The 26,648-nt window shown below is 35.6% G+C and overlaps 3 protein-coding genes across 27 annotated transcripts in view; 1 reads left to right on the top strand and 2 right to left on the bottom strand.

Moving 5' to 3' along the window:
* Window positions 1-8,641, bottom strand: part of LOC120093649 (uncharacterized) — a 54,970-nt gene extending 46,329 nt beyond the window's left edge. Inside the window, exons 1-2 of the mRNA XM_087559763.1 lie at window positions 8,455-8,641; window positions 5,742-5,966 (exon numbers count right to left, since the gene is read on the bottom strand). The gene's annotated coding sequence lies outside the window, so the exon portion shown is untranslated. The remainder of the gene's footprint in view (window positions 1-5,741; window positions 5,967-8,454) is intronic.
* The window catches only part of Trps1 (transcriptional repressor GATA binding 1), a 226,572-nt gene that overhangs the window by 109,061 nt on the left and 90,863 nt on the right, over window positions 1-26,648 (top strand). For 7 of the 16 annotated variants that reach the window (XM_087556430.1, XM_087556429.1, XM_087556420.1 and 4 more), the window contains one exon: window positions 11,529-11,561. In XM_087556430.1, coding sequence (XP_087412556.1) covers window positions 11,529-11,561 — 33 coding nt within the window. 16 annotated transcript variants of the gene reach the window in all.
* LOC148004790 (uncharacterized) overlaps window positions 1-26,648 on the bottom strand; it is a 139,167-nt gene that overhangs the window by 65,162 nt on the left and 47,357 nt on the right. For 3 of the 10 annotated variants that reach the window (XR_015625507.1, XR_015625510.1, XM_087559762.1), the window contains 3 exons: window positions 19,349-19,388; window positions 14,961-15,057; window positions 10,917-14,594 (listed from right to left, as the gene is read on the bottom strand). The exons of 2 other annotated variants lie outside the window; for them this stretch is intronic. Coding sequence is in view for 2 of the 8 variants with exons in the window: in XM_087559762.1 (XP_087415888.1) it covers window positions 15,048-15,057; window positions 19,349-19,388 (50 nt within the window). In the remaining 6 variants the exon portion in view is untranslated. Of the gene's footprint in view, window positions 1-10,261; window positions 14,595-14,960; window positions 15,058-19,348; window positions 19,389-26,648 lie in introns of those variants that run through there. 5 more of the 10 variants (XR_015625505.1, XR_015625504.1, XM_087559761.1 and 2 more) reach the window with 3 other exon arrangements.

Below are 26,648 nucleotides of genomic sequence, written 5' to 3'. Positions count from 1 at the left end.
TTGTCAAGTTTAAATTTAGATGCAAAGTCCGGAATATCAAACACCATAAGTGATAATTATCACCACCTGGAAATAATTTGTACCACTGAGTTAAGTAAGAATGCTTCTTTCCTGCTGATAGGGAGTTTTTAACCCCCTGATCACCAGAGTCCTGCAGCTTATAGTGATTTGTTGGGGTTCACCCACAGTAGTCTACATAGATTCAAGTGATTTGCCAGTAGTGGAGATATAAACATTTTAGCGTTGTGCAATATGAAGAAGACTAAGCCAACAGCAAAGTTGAAGCAAGGAAGGTCCTGAGTTTAAATTACTCAAAGGAAGCTCTGTTACCTATCTGTTCAGGTTACAAACTGCTTGGATTTTCTACTAAAAAACCAAAACCAAAACCAATAATGAATAGATAGGTAAATAATTCAAATGGTTAAATCTACTGTATCATATTACACTGTCCTGCATTTGTATTTTTCTTGTGTTAAAAAATTTGTTTTGGAAAGTGTGAGGGTATTGAATAGTAAGATAATTTGTTGTGCCAAATGGATTAAGACAGTATTATTTTTTTTAATATATAAGCAACAATCATGGACTTAAACGTTTGCATAGCTCATCTCACAGACTCACTTAAGTATTTTCTAACACATATTTGTTCTCCAGAGGCTTTTTATATATCAGTGACTGGCTTAGTTTTATTAAGGTGTGTTTTTTTTTTTAATGGTGATTAGTGAGACTTCAACACATTCCTTGCAGACAAGAGTTTCTTTAAAAATTTTGAGTGTGTTTAATACTATTTAATTTTCATTATCATTTAAAAGTATACTTCCAGAACATAGTTTACATAATAAATAGAATGAATCACAATTATGATCGAATTTGAGGGATATTCCCTAGATAGGCTTTCTAAAAAAGAAAAAGAACTTAACCATGTAAAACTCTTAAAGTTACAAAGATTTGAGGTTAACCTTCATATTAGTTTAATAGGTGCGAAATCAACAAATCCAAAATTTAATGCAGTCAGCCTTTACCTGCGAAGTGCAAGCTCCGTCTATTGCTAAGGAAAACCTTTTAGATCATGACCATGGGATGGGCTCTGTGTCAAAGCAGAGAAGCATCTCCCCAAAATTGACTTGTAGCTCTACTTAAATGGGTAAAGGGTAGAGCCCTTTAACATAAAATGTTTACCTTTAAATTATTGTTAACATCTTCTAAATGGCTAAAATTTTCAAATCACCCCTTTGTCACTAATAAGAATAGCTGAACATTTACCTGAAGTTAGAAAATAGTATTCACAGACGCTGAGATGGAGACAGACCGGCACCGTAGTATCAATGAGACAGGGCCATGCCACCGAGCCAGACTTACACTTTCCACTAAGTTTATAAGGGAATAAAGTCTGAACACAAAGAACCCATGGAAAGAGTTTGCCATAAATTGGGGAAGTGGCCTTCACTCTCAGGTGAAGCCACATTTTTGATAACTAGGATAGTTTTAAAATATGTATTGAAAATTTAAGTTTAACTGAATCACATTATGCAAATATGTGTTTTTCTATTAAATATTCTTTATATATGATATCTATCCTTTCAATTGATTGGCTTATTTGATTCATTCTTTGACTGTGAGCCAATTTTATAATTTAGAGCTTAGCTTCAGCAAATGATAGAAACAATCTCACTGCTGAGTTTATGTGTAGTGGCGACCAGTATACTCTTCACTCGCAAAATTCAGTATGAGACGCTTGAGCCTGAAATGTTATTAGGATGCTAATAGTCTCTAGATTCTGTTAGTAGGGCTTTGTTTTTGTTCTGGTGTGTGTGTGTGTGTGTGTGTGTGTGTGTGTGTGTGTGTGTGTGTATGCCTGCGCGTGCACATAGGTGGTGGCACCATGTGTGTTTGGTGACTTTGTGAGTAGTTTTTCTCTTCTCACTCTGGATCCCAAGGATCTAACAAAGTCAGGGTTGTGTAGCGAGTGGTTTTCTTCCTTCCTTGTCCTGTTACTGGTCATAGTCTCAAAGCTTTAAAAGAGCAGCATTGAAGAAGAGCTGAAAACCTGACAGGAAGAAGCATCTAGAGCAGGAGAGGCAGAAAAAAGTCTGGACTAATGGATGTGAATGGCCATCTTGTGAATTTCTTAAAAACTTTTCATTTGAGTTTTTAAAACCTAATACAATCTTTTAAAGAAGGCAGCAAGAAATCCCCCAAAACGTTTTAAATTAATTAAAGCCCCCCCAAACTATTCTTGTAACACTGTGAGCCAATAAGGAAACACGTTCAGATGGAACTTCAAATGATAACTATGTTTAATTGATAACAGAAAATCAACTTTTGATATTATGTGGAAACTAGGTACATAGTTTATAGGAAACCCTTAGCTTTTAACATGCTTGCTGTAGGACCTGGAGAGAGGCCCATCAGTTAAGATATATCCTTGCTCTTTCGGAGGCCTTGGGTTTTGTTCCCAGAACTGAGAAGGAACCTCAAAACCTGCTATAACCCCACCTCTAAGGGATCTGATAATTTTTCTTGTCGCCAAAGGGACCCATACTTACTTGTAATTAACTCATAGAGATATATAAATAACAACAGAATAATATACTTTTGAATTCAAATTGTTCGAGGATCAATTGTTGTAAGTTTCAATGTTTAAACATTTCAACTTAGTTTATAGACTCCTGGAAGTATGTGTTTATAGAAAAAAAGAGACAGGTTAACAGCAAATGGAAGCCGTAATATTTGATCCTCTTCAGCATTTGACAGTTCTTTCAGGTGCCCTTTGTCTGCTACTATGAATAATTTACCACAAGATTGTGCAGAGTGGATCCTCTATTCACAGACAGGCTGAGAAAGCTTATGGAAGTTAGCATCGTTCAACACAGTTCACAGCAGCACATTCGTGTGTGGATGGGACTGCTATTATTCCACTTACAATCTTTTAACCACCAGCAGACTCATCCCTTATAATTTTATGCTAGAAGTTACTTATGAATGTAAATGTATTGTGAAGTCGTTTTTTAAAAATGTATCCTTCTATGCTTTGAAAAGGGCTGCTTATGATATGCTGATACATGCATATGTTGTGACATTTCTCTGCAAAGGCCAAATGTCTTTAAATTCCTAAATATTTGTATTTCTCTGTGTCAAAATTATTCCCATCCAACATTCCTTCACCTCCACGTTTTGTTTCTCATCTCCTGATCCACATCAGTATTCTCAACATGTTGAGACTGGCTTCTTTTATATTCCACATATGAACATGATCATGTAGTACTTTCTAAGGCTTGATTATTTGAGTTGTCTCAGTATGAATACAGCCCAACATGCCATCTGCAACTGAAGCATTCTCTAGTTGTTACTCCAAAATACCTTGTCCTATAAATGTTAACAACATTGCTGTAATTACACCATGGTTTTTAGTTGTTTATAATTCTATCCATTTTCCATATTTCAAGAGGAATTAAGTTTTACTAAGGTATATCAGATACCAAGCCTACTGCCTGAGCAAAAGAGTCAAAATATAATATTGTAGAATTAAACTTCACTGAACCGTGACTAAAAAGATGCCCGGAAGTTGGGGAATTACCACTTGGTCTCTGCTTTATACCTTTTCTTATTCAAGTATTCTCTTCATTGTTACCATGTATTGTGCAGAGTAATTTGATTACAACTTCTTTCTAGACTAGGCGAGATTGCTTTATAAATGCTGGGTCAGTTGCAGCTAGTTTTAAAAAGAAAGATAAAAGATTGAAAATGTGGACTGCCTCAGCTGCGCTTAAGTAATCTGTGGGTAGCTCTGTGTACTCATCTGACTCTTGCAAAACCTTTCCTCAGAATTTCTCAATGGTGTCTGTGACATCAGTCATCATATACCTCTCCAGCTACTCACAGGGATGGAATGCCTCAGATTTCTTCACTCCTTACCACACTTCCCTAACAACAAGAAGCCAGAAATGTCCTTTCCCACTGTCTGTTTTCTCCTGAATGTTGTTTTTAATCACACTCATTCCTTCGAGTCCTTCGGAAATATGTCACAGTGGATCTGCTGTTAACTCTTATGACCTTCATTTCTAGACCTCCACTCATACCTGACCTTTTTTCATTGGTTTTTGACTTTATTAGTCATTTTTTAGTTAGTGTTCTCTCTCTCTCTCTCTCTCTCTCTCTCTCTCTGTCTCTCTCTCTTTCCCTCGCTCTCTCTCTCCCTCGCTCCTCTCTCTTCACCCTCTCTCCTCTCTCTGCTCCCCCCACCCGTCCTCCTCCCCTCTCTCCCATCCCTTATATCAGTGTGTCTCTCTGTCTCTGCCTCTCTTTGTCTCTCCCTATCTCTATCACTCTCTGCCTCTTTCCTCCCTCCTTCCCTGATCTCTGTGTCTGTCTCTCTGTCTTTCTCTCTGTCTCTGTCTCTCTATCTCTCTCTTCTTCCACCTCTTTGTGTGTGTGTGTGTGTATGTGTGTGTGTATGTGTGTGTGTGTGTGTGTGTGTGTGTGTGTGTGTGTTTCTACCTTCCAGGTTCTGTAATTCTAAACATCATTTTCTTTGCACATAATCTTTTCTGCTTTAATGAAAGGCTTCTTCAACCCAAGGTGAGGGGAAGTGGCTTTGCTTTTGTGTGTCTTCCTAACCCTGTGAGCAGTGGGCCTCTGATTTCTACAGGAGTTTTTCAGCCTATCTTTCTTACCAATCCAGTGAATTCTGCATCGGAATGCATTCAACTCTTTGTGTTATTCTTTACATTTTGTCCTCCCTTCCTCTACTCTTATCTCCCTTTGAATCTATCACACTCCCTCTTTTGTCTTCCCTTTTTCTTCCCTTCCCTTTTTCTTCCCTCCCCTCCCCTCCCCTCCCCTCCCTTCCCTTCCCCTCCCCTCCCTTCCCTTCCCCTCCCCTCCCTTCCCTTCCCTTCCCTTCCCTCCCTTCCAGTCCCCTCCCCTCCCCTTCCCTTCCAGTCCCCTCCCCTCCCCTCCCCTTCCCTTCCCTTCCCTTTCTTTTCTTCTATTGCCAATGATGTTCTTGAATTTGTTTTGCTGAAAAAATTTTATATCAGAAAATGTAAGTGTATACTCACAGACAGTGTAAAGTAGGTTTAAAACACAATAAGAAAAGAAGCAACCTAATGTCTTAATATAATATCATTTTAGATCCTGGCTATATTAGATCTTAACTTCCCCGGCCTCTCCCTCCTAAATTCTGGGATTCTAAGCCTGCACAACCACGCCCATCTTAAACTGCCCATATCTCTCTTTTCTCCTGGTAGCTTTTCCTCTCTTAAACCATCAGTCAGTCTCTGGTCTCTCCCATTTCAAGAGTCCTGGCATCAGGGACCTTGACCAGACTGCTGCTATTACTGTTGACGCGACATGAAGTTTCTGAGTTAGGATGATGCTATCACCAATGATGACATTCTTACCCTCCATTGTTTTCACGGAGTTAGTAACTCACCATTCTCTACCCTGATGTGTAGTGATATCATCTATGACTCTCATGATTCTATTTTAATCATCTCTAAACTCTGTACCTGAAGAGTTCCTATGTGAATGATAAACAGTTCACCGTATCATCTTTTTATGTGTAATATTTTACCATTTTCAAAGTTAAACAAATTTAATCTATAACCACTCCTTATCCACCGGCATGTTTTGAAGTTAGGGATTTGTGTTTTTTCATCATTTCTTCTCCTACAGTCATTAGAACTTTTCTGAGGGTATGAGTTAGCAGACGATGGACGGTAAAGATGAAAATGATTACGTACCTTTATCACAGCAATACTGAGGTAGGAATCAGGAATATTTTCAATACTTTATCACGATAAAAATAAAAATCGATTTTGTGTCACATTCCTCTGGAGTCAAACTGTGGTGTTCATAACTGACACAGTGAAAGGTTTCACAGGTGTGTGTAATTCTCATTATAATATTTTGTCTGGTTGCATGAAGTATTCACTTTATATTATTCATCGTCATAATTATTTTTGTTACTAAAAAGAGATGCAAGCTAGTTATACTTATGGAAGCAAAGAGTATGGATTTATAACTCATGTAAGCAAAGAGCTTGGAGTTTTAGTTTGCCACATAAAGTCCTCTTCTCTCTGTATTTATCTCTGTCTCTGTCTCTCTTCTCTCTCATTCTCTTTCTCTCTTTCTCTCATTCTCAATGTCTCTCTTTCTGTCTCTCTCTGTCTCTGTCTCTCTCTCTGCCTCTCTCTCTCTCTCTCTCTCTCTCTCTCTCTGTACATGTGCATGCATGCCTGCCCACATAAATTAGCCATTTACTCCCCCCCCCCTCCCCAGAATGGTTACTCTGTAATGCTAAGAGCAGAGAGAATACATAAGAAAGACAGCGTGTGAATACTAAACTCTGTTTGGGGAACAAAGCTGTAAGTATTGATTATGTTTGATCTTTTCAAGTTTTACCTACCTATCCATTGAAATCTAAGAAGGTTGGAAACAAAACCGCCCCTGTTTCCTGTTAAACAAACAGGGAAGTTTTCATCAGTGATGCCTGACTCAGATTCTGACACTTGGAGAAGAGATAACAGTAGCCATTTGAATTTTAAAGAGCAGGAGCATTTTGTCAGCATCTATCAGATCAAAGGAAGTAATGTCAACTGAAATGAAATATCCCAATGCCTCATTTTGATTGAGGTGAATTATCCTGAATGTTGGGCAGTAATTGTACCCTCACCCGTTCTCTTTAATTGCCATTTGTCCTTAGGTCCATTTCCCAGTGAAGGTTCAAGTAGCTGATGAAAGAGAGCATTACCTAGCTTCAAATTCATTGAATACTGACCGTTACTGCATTTGAAACTCAGTAAATAATGAGAGATTTTAAAACTTAGCATATTCTCTTTGTTCTAAGCTTGTCATGGAGTGTGCTGTGTGTGTGTGTGTGTGTGTGTGTGTGTGTGTGTGTGTGCACATGTACTAAGCATGAAAGATATTAGATAAAACTAAATGCATTATTGTTGGACTTTTTTCAGAAATTGTAATATCCTTATATATTCACATTTCTGAGGGACAAAACCTCGTGTTTGTGAATAAAATATGTAGCTTTAAACATTAAAGACAATGTTATCTTTCTGAAAAATTGAAGGTGCAATATCTGTTTATATCATGCACTCATATAAACTACAACTTTTCTTCATCAAATTCTTGCTAATTGTGAAATTTAAATCGATTATGACACCTGACATGCTATCAATGTTTGTGTATATGTATGCGTGTGTGTGTGTGTGTGTGTGTGTGTGTGTGTGTGTACTCCTGAATGTATTGCATGCTAGAAAATAATTGAGAAAAGTCAGACTCACGCTGTGTGCCACTCCAATGAATTATGCTATTTGGATTTTCTTTTCTATAATTTATTGGTAGGAAACCAAGTCTAAGTTAGTGTTCAAAATTGGGCTACTGGGCAGTGTTTCAAGGGTCAGTTGGCAATTAATCCTTATGTGACTATCTAAGTTATTGCTAGTGCAAACAAATAGTTTGGCTCTTTTCTACATAATTTAATGCTGGGAGTTTCTTTTATTAATGGACTAGAAAATGTTTTATCCTTAGCATGCTGTTGATTGCCTTCGTTCACATAAGAGATGGAGCTGTGACCTTTAGTTTTATATATTAATAACGATATTGTATATCAATCTTAACATTCTCTTCCTCCTGTTTCCTTCTTTTCTTTCTTGTTCCTTTCCATTTCTTTCCTCCTTCCTTCCGTTTCCTGTCTTCCCTTTTTCTGTGAGTGATCTAGACAAAGTAACTTTCTTTCTCACATTTTTTTTATTGTCTAATTTTAAAGGTGGCATATTATTGGAAAGTAAGCAATTTGGGAAAAAAACAGACACATAGGGTTCAAAATACTTGTGACTTTTATGTGGATCGGTTACCAAGTATTTCAGAGATCTTCAATTATGAAAAACATAACTCGGTCCATTATAACACTACTACTATAAACAAAACTACCCAGAATGTACTTTAGCTATTTGTATGTTTCCATTTTAACCTGATTTATCCTGATATCATGTTCTCCCCTCAGTGCACAGTACAAATATTTCCTTCCCAACTTTATCTCCCTGTGTGTACTGTGCTAACACTACCATTACCATTTTAGGCAAAGAGTGTGATGGGCTGCTTTAACATGCTCCAAATTTTAAGTCACCTCTCTTTTATTCTGTGTTAGAAATTTCTGTGATATGAGAAATTTTGCTACCCAAACATTGTTAAGTGTTGTGTTACACATGCCATTGGGACACAAAATGTGGTGAAATGTACTTAATTCCTGTAAACATACTTTTAATAGTCATAGACTGCTATGCTGGGGAAGAGGCTCTAGTAATTAACTTTGTTGCCATATTTCTGTTGTGTCCACATGGTTGTATTATGAACACTCTTCACATACATGAAGATGAGGTTGGGTTTATTACAAATTCATATGTCAATCCTTTAATCAACTTTAAGAAGTTAAGTACTTACACCATCCATTGATTTCTGTTGCTTGCCTGGAATCTGTCTCAGACCGTAGTTACAGACATTAAAATTTTTTTTTAAATTTGTGATTTTTCTCTTTTCCTTTGTCCTCAAAGTTCAAGGATTTCTCTCCTTATCTTTTTTTTCTCACCTGAACTCTCTCCTTCAAAAGAAGTCATACAACTTCCTTTTTAGTGATGTCTTAACAGAACTATTCAAACATGACTTCTAAGTTCCATCAAGGCAGCGACTCTGCATTCCAAATGGAGGTCATAATATGTTACATGGATCCTAAACACATAGGTCTATTTTATGAAAGATAACGACCACAAAACAACTCATTACCATCACATATGCTCCTTACAGTTTAGTAAAAGTATATTTTTCTAAAGTTATTTTTAAAATATATAAAAAAATAATGCCTCATCATAAAGTTGAAGTAAGATAATATGAGAACTCAAGAAAAGTTTCCCAATAACAAAATCAGTGTACTGAAAACCAGTTTGTAGACTGTACAGTAAATACTAATTTTAAAATACTTGATAAGTGTATGATATTACAGCTGTTACTCTATTCATTTATAGAATGTGATGGGGTAAATGACTATAATAGTCGAGTCCTGTAACCTCTCATTTTATATATTTATAGGAATTAGTGGCTGTGGAATTGCAAAATTATGGTCGTTTTCAGTTAAAACAAGAAATTTAATCTGGACCAATATAAAATCGATATATGTGATTGTCTAAATTTCTAAAACACGTGTTTTATCATGAAGACAATGTAAAGAAGCAACTGTTTTTCTTACATTTTTTTTAATACAGAAATGTTTCTGGGCTTAGGAGTTGTCCCTGTAGGAAAGGGTGCTTCTGCCAAGATTGATCACTTGCATTTGGTTTCTCAGGGCCACATTGTTAAGGTGAATACTTACCATGTACCTATTGTGGGGAATACTCACTAAGTAGCTATTGTTATCCTCTGACCACCCCAGTACACTATCACACGTAACATTGTACCTCTACAAAAATGTTATATAAATCTTTAACTGAAATTTTAATTCTAACCTCTCTCCCTCATTAGTCAGGTATGGAAAATAAAAGCAATATTTCTAGATGGAGGGAAGGCTCAAAGTTATGAGTCCTTGCTGCTTTTGCAGAGGATCCTAGTTTAATTCCCACCATCCATATAGGCTAACTCATAACTACACATAAACCCAGTTCCAGGGGCTACAGTGAGCTCTTCTAACCTCCAAAGGCACCCCTGAAAATGTACAAATGTGCACGTGCCCATGTGTATACGTACACATATGCATAGAAAGCAACTTTCCTGAAATTAAAAAGCCATAGCTTTTGTTTTGTTTTGTTTTGGGTTTTGATTGTTTTATGTCCCACCCTTTTAAGGAGATCAAGATGTGTGCACCAGTAGGACAACTGAGCCATATTAGATGCGTTCATTACTCTTCTGCCCTCCTTCTCCACTACCACCACCACTTCTTAGCAGAGAATGTCGTTTACCACCGACTGTTGATAGTACGTGCTTGTGAATGTAACTGTGTGGTAGACTATGCCTTCTTTTCGTCCTGACATTGTAACGAGGTGCACAGGAAGGAACTGTGCATCTGCTGGGAAGTTCCTTAGAATTCTTTTCACATTAAAATTGTGTGGCATTGAGTCAAGAATACCTCTCTCATATTTCTTTATAAGAAAGCTTACAACATAGTCACTATATTATCATGAGAAATATTGTCTAGTTTGACAAAAAAAAACAGGGTATGCTAAAACACCAAGCAGAAGATGGTCCACCACACTCAGTTTTTGGTATCTGTAAATGATTTATTACTTAGGTAAGTATGTTTCAGATGCTTTCAGTAGAAGTGTCAATCCTTTCGGCCTTTATAGACTGGCAATAATGATCTATGAGCAGTAGAAGTGATAGAACTTATGACTCCCTATTTAACTAACTACAATAATCTTTCTAAAAGGAGAAACGAATATAAATTCTTAAATGACTGTAAAAGCCACTCCTAGAGTTTAGTGAATAACTTTGTTCACTTATCTTAGTCATGTAGAATTTTATAGACCTAGAGACTAAAATATCATTGTGTGATAATTTCATTCAATTTGTGCACCGTTCTATCTTATGTAACCTAATTTTAACATCTTATATTACTTTATAAGTTTCTATCATATAGTTTTATTGAATGGGCATCTCGAAAGTAACAGAAATGGCATGGCATCTTTATGCTGCTATTGTAAGAAGTGTGAAGAAAATACAACCAAAATAAATATTTGAATAAAATAAATTTGTATAACTATTGACATGGTACAAATATTTTTTTAAAACTGGTAATAAGTTGACCCATTGAACAAGTCTGCTCTTTTAGTGTATATACTTAACATTTATGTGGGCAGTTAAGCTATATTCTCCTCTTTTTTAAATTACTTTTTAACAAATGAATCATAGAAATGATTAAGAATTATGAAATTTATTCAAGTATAGATAGCTTCTTGAAAAGCTTAACCAAAAATTGGCTTTGATTTCTGATGCTTTTGTTTCTTAACAATATCATGATGTCATCTGTCTTTATTGTTCTGTTTTTATATTCCATTCTTAAAATTATTTAGAAGTAGAATGGAAGATATACATACACACAACAAACACACATTGAATTTGGCAATAGCCTATTCCTTCCACTGGGCCAACAATTCATTACAATTTTAATTGAAGAACTAGCTTAATAGTGGTTGGACCAGAATACCACCAAAACTTAACTGGAGGCATTTCTGTCTTAGCAAGTCTTGATCTGACCATGTCCATTTGGCTTGATTTACCACATATTATGGTCGTGGACTTCAGAGAGTCATTTGAACACTGGTAGTGGATCTTAAGCGATCCTTCATCGCTTTTCCTAACTCATTTGTATAGAGTTAGGGACACCTCGCCAAGGAGTTTGCATGAGCAGTGTTAAGAGAATAGATTTTACAGAAAGTAACCTTCATGTGTGTGCTTTCATAATAAGCGCACTAGTGAAGAAACGCATAGATGTCACATGTCCCAAATCTTACCATGGTGCATCTTTCTAGGCTGTGACAATCTCCGGAACACCAAACAGGAGGGTAAGTCAAACATTGGCATCCTTGATGCCTCCTTCGTGATTTTTATCAAAGCACCTTAAACCCTTTAACCTCGCTGCCTTTCACTGTTCCTTGTGCTTCTCATCTGTTTCTGTTAAAAGGAAAGCTTGTGGTTAGCAGTGTGTTGGGGGCTATGGTTGGAGGCTCTCCGTACAATCTTTGCTTTGCCCTTAAACAGAGTATGTAGCCTTGGAACAGTAAAATAACAAGGGCTATCATAGGAGACTTCAATGATTGCAATGGACTCCACATGCCTGAACATCAGTTAACTTGGCTACTTCAAAATCAAAAGAACAACTCAAAGTTTGAAATCAACACGTAAGTATAAGGAGCTAGAGATCTTCCAAAATGGAGGACGTGCAAAAGGAGAGTCAAAGCAGACACTAGTTCCAATAACTCAGATTCCATTGATCTTAAACATTGCTTAGAAATAAAAACAGACAAAAATAGGCTTTGGTTGAGTTTTGCTACAGGAGCAGTTTTAGATATGAGTCATGAGTTTTAAAAGACGTTTATAATTTCGTCTTAATAATTAACAAAGTGTGTAGATTTATCCCCTCTCCTCCCTTTTCTCCTCTCTCACTCTTCCTTACTCTTTTTCCACCTCGCATTTCTCCTTCATGTTTCTCTTTCTCTCTCCTTTCCCTTTTCAATACTGGGGACCAAAAGCTCACAAGCAGGATGGTCTCACTTATTTTAAGGAAGAACTCTGTTCTTTAAGGAAGCCCTACCTCTAGCCCTATTTTCCAAATCTTTCTATTTTGTAATAGAGTCTATACGCTTGATAAAATCTAATACAGAGCAATTTTTAGCTTGACATTTACTACTAATTAAATCAAGTTGAACAATATACAATTTTCTCAGTCTTAACACAGCTCATACACACTTAACTTTGATTTTTGCTCACTTTATTTTTATACTGTGGAGCAATTGAACACTTTGAAAAGCTTTTCCTCTCAAAAACATTCCCCTTGTCCAACAGCACACATCCTATAATGGTTTAAACAGTGAACATTCCTGCAACTTTTTCATATACACACTTTTAATCATATTGGGAAAAGGTCAAAACTATCTATATAGTCTATATCCATTGTCCATAATTTATGTATCACTCATGCAAAATCATAAATGCCAGTACTCAGTTCCCAATATCCACTCACTGTCTTACTTATATGCAAAATGCTTGATATAATATTTACATGATGTTGACATCATAATACAGCCATATCATAAATTTGACAGATTGGAGATCATTTGTCAATGTCCTTTTTTACTTAGAATTTCATTTGCTATGTAGAGATTGTCTATTAACATTTAAGTGTGTAACTTGACGAAGTGTAGAAAAATTTTTCTGTAGGATCAAAAAAGATGCACATTTAATTTATCATTGTTAATCCTATATATTGACAAAACTATTTGGACCCCCGAGATATCTCAGACACTAAGCCACTAACCAGGCAGCATACACTAGCTGATCCATCCTATATACAGACCCAAACCCAGACACTATTGCGGATGCCAAGAAGTGCTTGCTGACAGGAGCCTGATACAACTGTCTCCTGAGAGGCTGCCAGAGCCTGACCAATACAGAGGCAGATGCTTGCAGCCAACCATGGGAGTGAGCACGGGGTCCCCAATGGAGGAATTAGAGAAAGAATTGAAGGAGCTGAAGGGTTTGCAACCCCATAGGTAGAACAAAAATATCAACCAACCAGATCCCCTTCCCCACAGAGCTCCAAGGGACTAAACCACAAACGAAAGAGCTACATGGAGACCCATGCCTCTATCCTCATATGTAACAGAGGATGGCCTTGTCAGACATCAATGGGAGGAAGGCACTTGTTCCTTATGACTGCTTGATGTCCCAGTATAGGGGAACAGAAGGGTAGGGAGGCAAAAGTGTGTGGGTGCTAGGGTGGGGGAGCACCCTCATAGAAGAGGGGGAGGAGATGGGATAGGGTATTTCTGGAGGGGAATCAGGAAAGGATATAACATTTGAAATGTAAAAACATAAAATATCCAATAAAAATGATCCCAATAAAAAAACAAAAAAAGATGCACATTTAATTTATCATTGTTAATCCTATATATTGACAAAACTATTTGTAAAATACAAGATCATATCTATTGCCTTATGGGGTTACAGAGTGAAATATTTTAAAACAAAAGAAAATGCTACATAGGACTATACATAACAGTAAAAAATTTAGATATAGTTTTATAATGTTTTTAAACCAATATTATCAAAGCAGCTATAAAAGTCCAAAGAAATACCTTAGTTTCATAAGCCCAAATTTACAGTCTTTTCTAAATAATTATATATTCTGTATTGTTAAGGAATTGCTATACTTATAAATTGTCAAAGTGAGTTACTTTATTGGAAATCTGGGATTCTTAGAATTAAACTGATTTTTAATATGACAAATCATATCAAGGTGAATTTAAGATATTACCATACAATTTAGTAATTCACTGTACACACAAAATCGCTGTAATCTCATAATAAAGCATGAAGTCCTTTATAAATTTGATGAAAACAGATTCTTGAGACGTCTCTTCTGTTTTTCAGATTTAGGCATATTTCAATAGCAAACACTCGTGCTCACAGGTTCAGATCTCAACATTTTCTTTGATTTTTTTTATGAATGTTGAATTTGTTTGTGCACAAGCAAATCAATACCGAGGTCAGCAGAATTCAGTTTCTATTGTCTGTAGCCCAAGAAACAATAAGGAGTAGGAGAGAGCCTCAAAGCAATTGCACCCTTCACCTCTTCTGTGTCCTGGGGAAATGGCTTATTTGCTCAGTGTACACCAGAAGAGAAGCAAGCAGGTAGGTCACCACATGGCACCAGAGTCAGATGAGGAAGAGAGACACAGGAGCACTGAAGGTAAATGTGTTGGCTTAGGTCCCCTTGTTTAGGATTCCCTCCCGTGGTCAAAGAATAGCGACTTCCATCTCCTTCTATATTTCTCGCAGGTGATTGGACATATGCTCTTGGGGATTTATAGTGAGATCTTCAAAACGACAACAAGAGAAGAGTAATTATTTGCAAAGGATGAATTCTAAACTTGGACAAATATAAAAACACATTAAAATTACTTAGCTCATTAATAAGGAGTCATGTAGACAGCAAGGCTGTTTTATGCAAAGTGCTAGGAACATGACTGAGGCTTTCGGGGTTGAGTAAAATGGCCCTGTTTATTATTGCAATGGAAATTTAAGATTTAAATTCAATTCCTTTTAAAAATATTTATTTTTATGTTTATTTGCATGTATAATGTGTATCTGTTTGGATATAAACCATATATATATATATATGTGGATGCCCAAAGATACTACTGGACTCTTTGGAGCTGAAGTGGCAGGCAATTGTGACCAACCTGACATGGGTGCTGGGAATTGAACTTGGGTCCTGTAGAATGTCATGGAGTGTTCTGAACTGCTGACCCATCTCTCCACACTGTGGATTATTTTTTCCTTTGGATCAAAAAAGAAGAATTTTTACCCTAACAAAGCCTGAAACTTTAAAGCATATACAAGCACACTCCCTGCGATCACTCAATAATCCTTTTGTTACACAGTTAAATAAACCCCACTCTATCTAAAACAAAACAAAATGGAACAAAACAAATCACCTTCTTTCATTTTGCATCATGATCAAGTTTTGCATCTTTTTCATAACAAGACTAATAACAAAAATCCATTGTCAATTTACAACTTTTACAATATTATGTTTATAATTTTATGTCACAATACATTTTACTATGTTTATTCTATATTTGTCTAAGTATGAAATTTAACTTGTGGAATTATGTTTGGACTTTTGTAGTTTTGGACATCCACTGTAAATCCCAAAAGCTTGTGTCCAATCACATGCTAGAAATATAGAAAGATGTATAACTTGTGTGTTTTTGACCAAACAAGTGAATAAAATCACTCTTGATGTCAGCACGTTATCACGTGATTCATTCTTGTGCATATGCATTGTCTTCACAAAGAATCTAAAGTTAGTTTCAGAAAGAAGGGCTGAAAGATTGATGACCTGGGATAACACCTAGGCTGTACTTTTGTTGTTGCTTTTAACTCTTAGCTGATCTTATCTTGTGTGTGTGTGTGTGTGTGCGTGTGTGTGCGTGCGTGTGTGAGTACGTGTGTGTGTGTGTGTATCATTTTTGAACTTTAGACCTATAAATAATTGTCTCTGAAAAGCTGATGGGATAACACCCGCCCATCCATGTAATTAATACTGTCAGTCAAAGTCAGCACATACATGAATGCAGGTCTTTAAAAATACTTGTACCCGTTCTGTTGATGTTTTAACAGAATACTCATGGTTACACCAACACTATGGAGGTATATATGTGAGTCAATGTCTCAAGTACGGATGTATTCCTCCTTTTCTGAATTAATTGTTTTAAACAAAATGAAAAAGGCACTTGAAATCGCATGTATTATTGTCAAAATATAGTTATGAATTTTACAACATACTATTTTGAGAACTATAGTCTTTATTTTTGTTCACAAATATTTAAAATTTAAAAATACAATACTTGATTCTTTTGAAGTTCACTTGATTCACCTTGAGCTCTACATCTATGGAATGTGCATTAGTATTACTGAGATCACTAATAAGGAGTCAGCAACATAGCAAAGTCATTTCATAGTAAAATGAGGGGAGCATGCTTTACAAAGGCTTTGAGATTTGAGAAAAAAATTAGTACTGTTTCCTGTAACAATAGAAAATTGTGCTTTGGGTTATCACTGTTTGTAAGACATACAACATTTAATTAATGTCCAATTTATTTCATTTAGATTTTAATTATGTTTATTCTTTTATGAATGCTGTCTACATGACAGTGGAAAAACACATCTGATTTAAAGTTATAAGAAAACATGCTTACTAAATTTTTTGGTCAAATAACTTTGTATTTTTGTTGAGCCTACATTTATTGTGTACTAAGTTCTTGGTATGAGCAATATACCCCTATATTAAATTGCAATTCAGGCTACTTATTTATTTATCTACTTATTTATTTATTTACTTAATTTTCTTGACTAATGATCATCAAACCACTAAAGAAATTATGTTGAAAGGGATTCTTTTTTTCTTATTAGATTTTGGGTTATTTCAGTCCCCTTAACTAGAATATGATTTCTAAATGCAACATATTTCAAATTTACATTGTGGATTTCAAATTTAATTAAAAATTTAAGTTCAAAGGATTACTATAATGAGCACTTACAGGAATGAATCCTCCCTTGAATATTGTTAAGAGGTTATATTCATTTGAAGGATGTTTTTACTTAGCTTTGCACAATGTGTGCCTTTATGACTGAATATTCATTTATTTTTCTGACACATTTGGTTTTATTGGCTTTTCTACTGTCAACTTTACTGCCTCTGAGAAAATCTATTAGAGTTGGAAACAAGAACAAGAAAAATGAGCAACAAAGTAGCGAGGAAAGAAGTAATTTTTTAAAAAAAAATACCACAAAATAATACATTAAAGACATTTTAATCTATTTTGATCTTAGGATTTCTTTTCAACATGTGCTAATTGCATGTTTTCCACTTTTCGCTCATGTTTAGGAGTATACACAGATACATGATGCATGTGAAATAGGTATCTTTAACAGTATAAGGTCAGTTATATCTGCAATTAATAACTACATATTTTTCTTTACATGAGGAAATTTTCAAATGTGTGTCTGTTAAGTCTATGTCAAAATGAGTTTAAGTATCTGTTTATTTCGTAGCTTGCAAATACATACATATTGCCATTAGTTTCCAACTTCATAATTCTATTAGCTTTTCAGAGTTCACTGCTTGCTATGCCATATTGTATTTCTCCAGTTATAATGCATCTCTCCACTGCCTCCCAGTATTTTCTCCCCTTAAATTAGCATTACAGAGATGGCTTAATGTTTTGTGCACCCAATAGTTTTAAATTTTGGGAGCCTACCTTTGAGAAAAATACATCATAATTGTGAACATCATTAGGATACAAATTAGTATTTTTAAGAAAGAAAAAAATTCAACACAAATTACAAAATTACACAACTGGACCAACACAATTCCTAAGAATAAAGAAAATAATTCAGTTTTCATTTGTTTGTGACTACCTCAGTGGTCCTTTTCTCTCATCTTGCTATATTTATTCTCTTTGATCACCTTATCATAGGAGAACATGTTTATACTGTTTTCTATGTTGTACATTGTCAATGGTATGGGTTGACTTCCTTTGACTTCAAAACGGCTCTTGTCATGTGACAAGCCTTTCATTCTCTTTAGTAACGCTTCTATGATTTTTCTGTCATATGTCACGTGCCAGATCTAGGTTCGGCCTCCACAGGTAACTTTTGTATCTCTGCATTTCAAATCTTCTACTCTCCCTGCTTCTAAGAGATTTCTATAAGGGTGAACTATGGGAATCTTCTACAACATTGCTTATGAGAATAGGATATCGTCCTTTCTTTCCCGGTCCATTTCTGCCCATGATGCACTATGTCAATACAAGGTCCACAGGAGCTCTTTAGGAAATCTTTTCTGTTCCAGCATATCTTTTTAAGCTAAACTTCTGAATCTTGTTTTGTTATAATTCATATTTACTTAGGAAGTGTTACTTGTTATAGTAAATAGGTAGTGACTAAACTCGCAAGCAGAACCATGGAAGTAATCTCACTAGACAGGAGTGGAAAGTTCCAGTATCTTCAACCAGAAGGCCAACGAGCCTGTAGTTAAAGACAAATATTTAAAGCATAAAAGATCATCACTTCCCTAACAACTTATTGAACCAGCGTAATTTATTATAGTAATATTTATTTAACAAGTGTAATTTATTATAATAAATAGGTAGCAACCAACGTTGAGGCAAGTAGAGCTTTGGAATTATCTCCACTATACAGGAGGTTCCTGGATCCTCAAACAAGAGGCCAAACAGTATATAGTCAAGGTGACAAACATTTGAAGCTAATAAAATATCATCACTTCTTTGAATTTTTGTTTTGTCCTAACGAGTCTGGAAATCACAACTAAGTGCTATAACTCTTAATTGACTCAGGGATACTACTGAGTTTTAACATTGTTTTCTTTCTTTCGAACGACATAATCTCTAGCGTATTACCACTTTCCTTTATGTCATTTGTCTGGCCTTTTCTCCTCTGCATATTGAGGCCAGAAGCATCTTTTCACACCTATTCATATTGTTTCAGCACGGTCTCACTAATTAGCTCTTCAGAACCCTGATGACATCCCTTTGCTTCTTCACGCTCCCTTGCTCTTTTTAAATAAGCTTTGTAAAAATCACACGAGACGGAATCCTTCTGACTGGTTGTCTCGAGCTGTTTTCTACAAATGGACATAAAAGGAGCCCCTTCTTTAAGACTTCCAGGAAAGTGTGCGTGTGTACAAAACTATTACAGACCATGTTAAACTGAAGTTTTGCAGGACTCGAGTCAGAGAAGAGTGAATATTAGCAACACAAATGGAGATATTTCAGTGAATACAGACTGGAGTGTTGGAGCCATGGCTCTGTCGTTACAAACACGGTTTACCCTTGAGGAGAACCTTAGTTGGATTATCGGAACTCACACAGCAGCTTACAATGGTGTACAACACCAGCTCTGCTAGGCTCCACTCCTCTCCTGATTCATGGGCCTTAAGCACACACACAGTGCACATAAATATCTTCATGCAAAATGCTGATAACAATAAAAATAAATAAATAATAAAAACTTGTTTTTTAAATGAGCACAAACCCACACTTACGTTTCAGTAAGCAGGAAGATGGAGTCTTTGTGTTTACAAACTATTGGGAATATCAAAGCGGAAATTTATTACAATAATGTAAATTTAAGGTGATCATTCCTAATTTGGTTAAAATCATATTTTTTAAAGTTCAAAAGTCCTTCTTCAATATCTAGTAGGTATTAAGAAGTATGTAAAAGGATTTGCTTTGGGAATTTCTCCTTTTTTGAAAAACAAAGTGAAATGTGATTTTCTTTACACTTTTGATCATTTTGTATTGATTTCTTTTAATTTTTCAGGTATTCTATATGATACATTTATGCCAGCCACACAGGACTGTATATTAAAAGAGGATGGAGACCGTGTTTGAGGATTACACTCAAATAACCTTGCTCACAGATTACATAGTCTTTATGAATCTCTGTGTCTCCCCCACCCACCCTCTAAAATGGGATGGAGGTAGTGTGATGGCTTAGCCAGGAAAGCACTTAAATAGGGTGAGGACTTGATATCACATACTGATAAGACAGATAAAAGTGGGTGCACTAGTGTGAGTCAGTAATCCAGTCCTCTATTGGAAGATGTAAAGCTCAAACAGGAGAATTCCAGGAAGCTTGCCTGTGAGGCCAGCGAACCTTAAGGACTATCCTGGTACACTAAGTCTCTGTCTTAAACACATACACATGTACATACGTGCCCATTTATCAAACATGCAAAATAACACAGGACAAACTACTACATGCATTACCCACTTCTGTACTTATGGAATCAAATTATTAAACGGAGCATATTATATGAGCAATTTTAGCATCCCCACAGTTTCTATTGATTGTTAGATTTTCAGCAATGAGTGGTTGAACATTTGCATCCTGTTCAAACTGTTCTATAAGGATGAGCTATTTAGATTACAGCAAGCTCTGAGAACCAGCAGAACTGCCAGTTTTGTTCAGATTAACCCTTTGTTGTAGGGGAATCTGATGTGGTGTAGAATGCTTAGAAAAAAATTTTCCCACTGGTGGCCAGAAGCATTAAGCCTTAAGAGAAATTAATGTCTCCAGATATTGCCCCAATAACTTTTGTGGGGCAAAAGAGCCTTTTAATCAGAAAAATTCATATTTGTTTTTTGTTTTGTGTTGTTTTGTCAATAGATTTATGAGGAAACTCTTCTCTGGAATGCCCTTTCATTGAGACAGAATTCCCAATCAGAATTTTAACTTTTCTTACCTTTTTTCTTTAGACATTTTGTTTAATATGTATTTTTATTTCTGGGTTCAGATTTCAGATTTTAACACTTCAATGAAACAAAAGTTATGGTTTTGAAGTAACCCCACAGTCTTCATAATTTTCATTCCATAAAACTTCCCAGTCATTTCTCACGGCACATATTGCCAAACTATTATTAATTATGTGCCAACTATCCTATTTGCAGTATTTCTCAAAGGTTTCAACTTTGTTTTTTTATTCTCATTGAAATGTATTTCCCCCTCTGGATTTGTATAACATTAAAGTCAAAATTCAGTGATTTAATTTTTCCAAAACCCAAAAACAACCAGTAGAATATGTTAAATAGGGAGAAAAAAAATCTAAAATTACATTATCAACCAACAAGTAATATTTCAGATTTATTTTTACATCTGATCAAATGAACCTCAAGTAAGTTTAATAACTATGTCCAATTGTATTCATTCTATAATCATTATTTGTAGAAAGCTTTTATGTAGCCCTGGCTAATCTCACACTCCAGATGTAGCTGAGTGAAGCTTTGAACTTATCCCCTTTTGTCTCTATTTTTCAAGCACTGATATTATATGTACTCCTTGTCATGGTTGGCTGAATAAGATATTTTAAAGTTCCTACTATGCTATTTTTCTTCAAAATGTGTCATAAAAACACATTGCTACAAAGCGCATTATTAGCTGTTAATAAAAAGTTATTTTTCTTTTTACCATACTCCATGCTTAATCTTTTTAATGCCTTATGAAATATCACTATGTATTTAAAGAACTGTAGCATATGCTGGAATGAATTGTGCGCTCCTAAATTAATTTGATTTGCTTTAATGATTTATGTGTTTGAAGGATGGTTGCCAACTTTTTGTCCTATAGAATATCATTTGGTGGAATGAGAAGTTAGAAAATTAGAGAAACCAGAATGAAATTGTCCATTCATTGTAAACCTAAATTGTGTTTTTTATTTTTTTTGGACATGGATTTTTTTCACGAATTATAATTGAAAACCTATATCAAACTATTAATGTCCACCCAGTTGAAGCCAGCACTCAGTGTTTTCTTGAAATCATGTGGCACTAGCCTGAGCATTTCCTTTGAGTACTTTATTACGTCATTATGTGTCAATCACAGTCACCAATGAGGCAGTTACTCTGAATTTTTGCCGTTTTGACCACAGTAATTACAAAACAGAAATGTTCTTCTATGTCCAGTGGACTGAACAGTCCTTTCCCACTACACATGTCTTTGACAGTTTTTTGTTCATCAAAACTATGAAACAAAATAATAGAGCATTCAGCGTACAATTTCATAATATTTAAAAGATATATCATCAGTATAAAACAATGATCTACTTAAGAAATTCCATTGTACCAGCCAATTTACTCTAGCCCAATTCAGACTGGTTATCTTAAAAATACGTAGATTGATTTTTTTAAATGTTATATGTTTGATTAATTGCATTTAGACCGACACAAAGGGAATTACATTTACCATACTTCATGGCAGAAATATGTAAGTTTGGGTAACCACACAATCTGACAACGTCCGCATCTACATGGCAAGGGAAATTTAACCCTTTGACTGTGCTTGTTAATGCATTTATATTAAATTTATGATATTTGGATAATGACTCCCAAAGATGAATTTAGTTCTGGAGAAGTATCAGATCTCCCTTGCCTCCATGGGGCCCTGGAAACATTTTATGAGGTGAGTTTGGAAAGTGAGTATGTGTCTTTGTCGTCCAACTTTGAATTTCTCCTTCTTACCCATGACCCTGGGAAACTTCCTGCATTCTCTTGAGTTCCTAGCAAACCTTCCATGTAGACTGTCTTAATTTTCTCAAATCTGTACATGGCCATCCCTGGAGGCACCCTTCTAATCTTAGATTGTAATAATTTTTGTCATACAGAAAGCACATAGAAATATGACCACTGTACACATTTACTTTTTCCTACATGGGAAGTGACAAGTCGTGCTATAAAGATCATACATTGTCATACACTTGGGTGCGAGTTTGGAACCTTAGTCCTTTCTTGTTCCTCCCAGGAAGGATTTGTAATCACTGAACTAGTTGCTTGTCATTGCTGTTAACTTGTTCTGGGTTTGAATTACTTTTATTTTTTTAAATAAAAAGTTTGGAATTCTGTCCTATAGTAATTCACTGCAAAATTAAATTAAGTTCTATTAAGAAATATCTATTACCATATTTGTGGTAAAAGTGAGTGATTTCTGAGAATCTTTTCATGTAAGGTCTAGATGATCCTTAAGGAATTTAAGAAAATTAGAACCAAAAAATTACAATAACTCAGCAGTGAATTGTGTGATAGAATTTTAATATAAGTATTATTTAATAAGAAAAATTAGTTTTCTCATTATTCTAATTTCTGTATTTTTAACAAAATTTCCAAAGCAGTAAGGTCAGGCTCTTACTATGTTTTAATGGTTGATTTTTAACAAAAAAATAATATTTTTGAAGATTTGTCTTTGTGTGTGTCTGTGAGTGTGTATGTGTCTTTTCATGTCTATGCATATATGTGAGAGTGTGCATATGTGTACCTCAATGAGTTCAGGTACTAGCTAAAGTTAGAAGGTGTCATAATACCTGTACACTGGAGTAGCAAGTTATAGGCAAATAGAAGACAGCCGTGTACATCCTAGGAACGAAACTCAGGTCAAACTCTTGAAGAGTAGCAAGTGTTCCCAGTCTCTGAGCTATACTCAACCACCCCGAGAACATGTTTGCTTTCCATTTATATTGATAATATTCACCTCTTTTTCTTTTCCTCTGTGTTTGTATATGCTTTTGTGTACACACATGCATGTATATGCATACACGTATATTAATGTCTTCTATCACTGCTCGACTTATTTAAAACAAAATGTCCCCTCGCTGAACCTGGATCTGATTGTTTGTCAGGGTGACTCACCAGGAATCAGACACATTCTTGTGTCCACCTCTCCAGTGCTGAGATGACAGATCCTTACTGTCTTCCAGATTTTTTATGTGGGTTACAATGGGATAAATACAAAGTCTTTGCTTATGCGGCAGTTTATTAACTAAGCCATCTCCCAGGCCATAACTCTCCATTCATGCCTGTTTCCAGACGAAGTGGGAGATTAGTGGGAGTTGACAGTTAATTAAGATTTAAACTCTAATGTGAAATCACCAAGGATTTACTTGTACATTTTGGTGATACTCTTAGCCTTGGAGAACTACAGCAAGATTTAGCCATCCAGATCAGTAAGTAGTTGCTGAGCTCAAGCTGAGCATGGTTTGGTGTGGGCACAGGCTTGCGACTTTGCAAGTAGCATGTGCTTGAGCCATTATAAAAGCGTTATTTGAAAATATAGATATAGAAAAATGGACAGCATGTTTCATGATTTCAGACTCAGATTATATCTGAAGCAGAAGTCACGTTTTAGTAAGGGAAGTTAGGCACATCTTGAGAAGAGAAGGGGGTTCCTCACATCAGCCCTAGAGTCACATTTGGGGATAATGCTGGACTAAAGAAAAGTTCTAAACCAGATTGCAGAACAAATCATCCCCAAATGCAAGGAACACTATGCTAAAAATAGGCACATTTATGTTTGTGTATTGTATTCCATGTATACAAAGGGGAGGGGAGGGCATAAACTTTATGGAAAGAATAGGCTACTGAAGAAATATAAATATATACAGAATGAAGAATTGCCATATACTGGTCTATTTAGTTTGCGCATATTAACAGATTTGCTCGTCACATGATGCTATGTTTTGGGCTACATAGTATTATTCCATGTTTCCAGGTAAAACTATAGCAATATAGATTTGTTTAAAGAGAAGCTTAGCTTAAAATAAAGATGTGGCTCAAAATATATGTCCTTGTGTATATGAGGTCCGTGAAGATCTTTAGGGAAATGGCCACCATTCGGGACTTGTTTGGTCCTAGTAGTTCATGTTTAGCAAATAAGCGTAAGGCAAGAGGGTTCATCGAGGTCAGAGATGTTTTGTAAAAGTAGACTTCAAATTCTAATCAGACACTTGTTGAGCACCAGTTCACATTTCAAATATTTCAAAACTTATGGGAGATAGAATAAGGCTAACTGAGTATATGCTTTTAAAAACTAGTTTTGTAATGAGTCCAAGACACTATGAGCCAGTGTCCTTATTTGATATATTGTTTATATATACACCACTAGACTGTAGGGATCTTATGACACAAGGATGCCTAATTTCTGCTTGTGAGTGTGACTCACTCTCTGTCTCTCTGTCTCTGTCTCTGTCTCTGTCTCTGTCTCTGTCTCTCTGTCTCTCTCTCTCTCTCTCTTTCTCTCTCTCTCTGTGTGTGTGTGTGTGTGTAAGTGTATTTCTCGTGTCATTTAATAACTATTTGCAAAAAATAGTTTCTTATCGATGGGGGTGAATGAGTAAAATTCTCCTGTAGATGAAGACGCTTATTGTAATAAGAAACCGATCTTATTGAACATTAAGACATATCTAAGTGAGTTAAATTTTGAGTGAAGTCAAGACTATGATAGATATAACCAAATAAATGGAATATACGTGAAATTTTGTTGGAAGAAGATAATATAGTAATCTCTGACGAAATAAAACAAAATACTAGAGTGCTTCATCCAACTTTTCTGTTTATGAACTTAGCTTTTTGTCTCAGAAACAGGTAATACATACTCTTTCAAAATGTTGATGTCTATGACAGAGGACAGAATGAATTATATCTGAACATGGTCTTTTCTGAACTGTTAGTTTTCCCCTTCATGATAGGATTCATTTTAGATTATGTTAATTTAGATCATTCATAAAGAAGCAGGGCCAAAAATAGAAATTTCTGACCTTCAGATTTTCATACCTCCAGAGAAATGCATTTTTTCCTTTCTATACAAAAAAGGCTACTAAAACCGCAAAAAAATTTTCTCCTTTTTGGACTTCTTATTACTTGAAAAATTCATGAGCATACTGTTTTTAAATTTAGGCTTTAAAAATGTCCTCATGCGGAGTTTTTGTTTGCCAAGTTTTAGTTTGGAGGGAATTTTTATAACTGAAAAGAAAAATCTGAAAATAGAATATTTTAAATGGAAATTCTCACACACTGTGACTGTGAGCCACAAATGTTGCCAGTATTTGAGAATGAAGGTGACTTTTCATTACTTTTGTATGCAGTCATGGCGTCATGTGATTATGGGACAGTTACCTTTATGCTACCTGTGTTAAATTGCTTGAACATACTAAGATTTGTGACCATGCTTTGTGAGAGAGATAAGACTTTCAAATTTTAGTTATTTGTGCTCTATCAAATGTAGTTTATGTTTCAGGGGTCTGTTAAGTTCATGTCTTTTGAATTAACTTTCAGATTTAGCTGAAAGTCTAGTTTCAAATTTACTCTGGAAGGCAGATTTCTTGTCGTTGAATTGATCGCAGTGAGACATTTTGGAATCCTAAAAGATTTCCTTTAGAAGCTCTTACTCTATCACTTTCGTCATGTGAACCCAAAGGTCAGCTATCCTTTGGGGAAACCCAGTTTATGTCATATGTCTGTCAGGTCCCAGTGGGCCTTTGTCACTTCTCATCTCTGTGAGGGGATTTTGGGTCACTGGAATTGAAAGTGACATTTTTTAAAATTGATAACTTTTTGTGACACTTGCTGCAAGACAGAGCCAGTGTGTGACTCAAGACCAGAGCATGAGAAGTAGGCAATCTTTGAAGTTTGGGAACAACGAATGCAAAATGCTGGGACAGAAGGCCAAGGTAGACATCCAGGGTGGAGAGTTGTCACTTCCCCGTGGGTCAAAACAAACAGGCAAAAAAGATAAAAAAAAATAAAGAAAAGGTTAAAAGGGGGACAATAATGTTCAGATATTCCCTTTTCTTAGGTTGTCTCCTGAGAAATAAATTTCCAAGAAGCAACATATATTAATTTTAACCCAAATCTGACAGAACATTTGAGTAATGTAGAAAATTTGTAGACATCTGCTGAATTTTATTTTAAACATAATTCACATTAAAGGAGACAAAGTCCTTGTTTTTCCTGGAATCGGACTCTGCTCTTTCTTCCCACAGAAAGACAGTAAGTCCAGATTTGGCAGAAGCTAGCCCT

This window comes from Rattus norvegicus, chromosome 7, assembly GCF_021556685.1.
Source record: "Rattus norvegicus strain SHRSP/BbbUtx chromosome 7, alternate assembly SHRSP_T2T, whole genome shotgun sequence".
In the NCBI taxonomy this organism is placed as follows: Eukaryota; Metazoa; Chordata; class Mammalia; order Rodentia; family Muridae; genus Rattus; species Rattus norvegicus.
The sequence above is the reverse complement of the archived record's forward strand: the minus strand, read 5'-3'. Positions and strand labels throughout refer to the sequence as shown.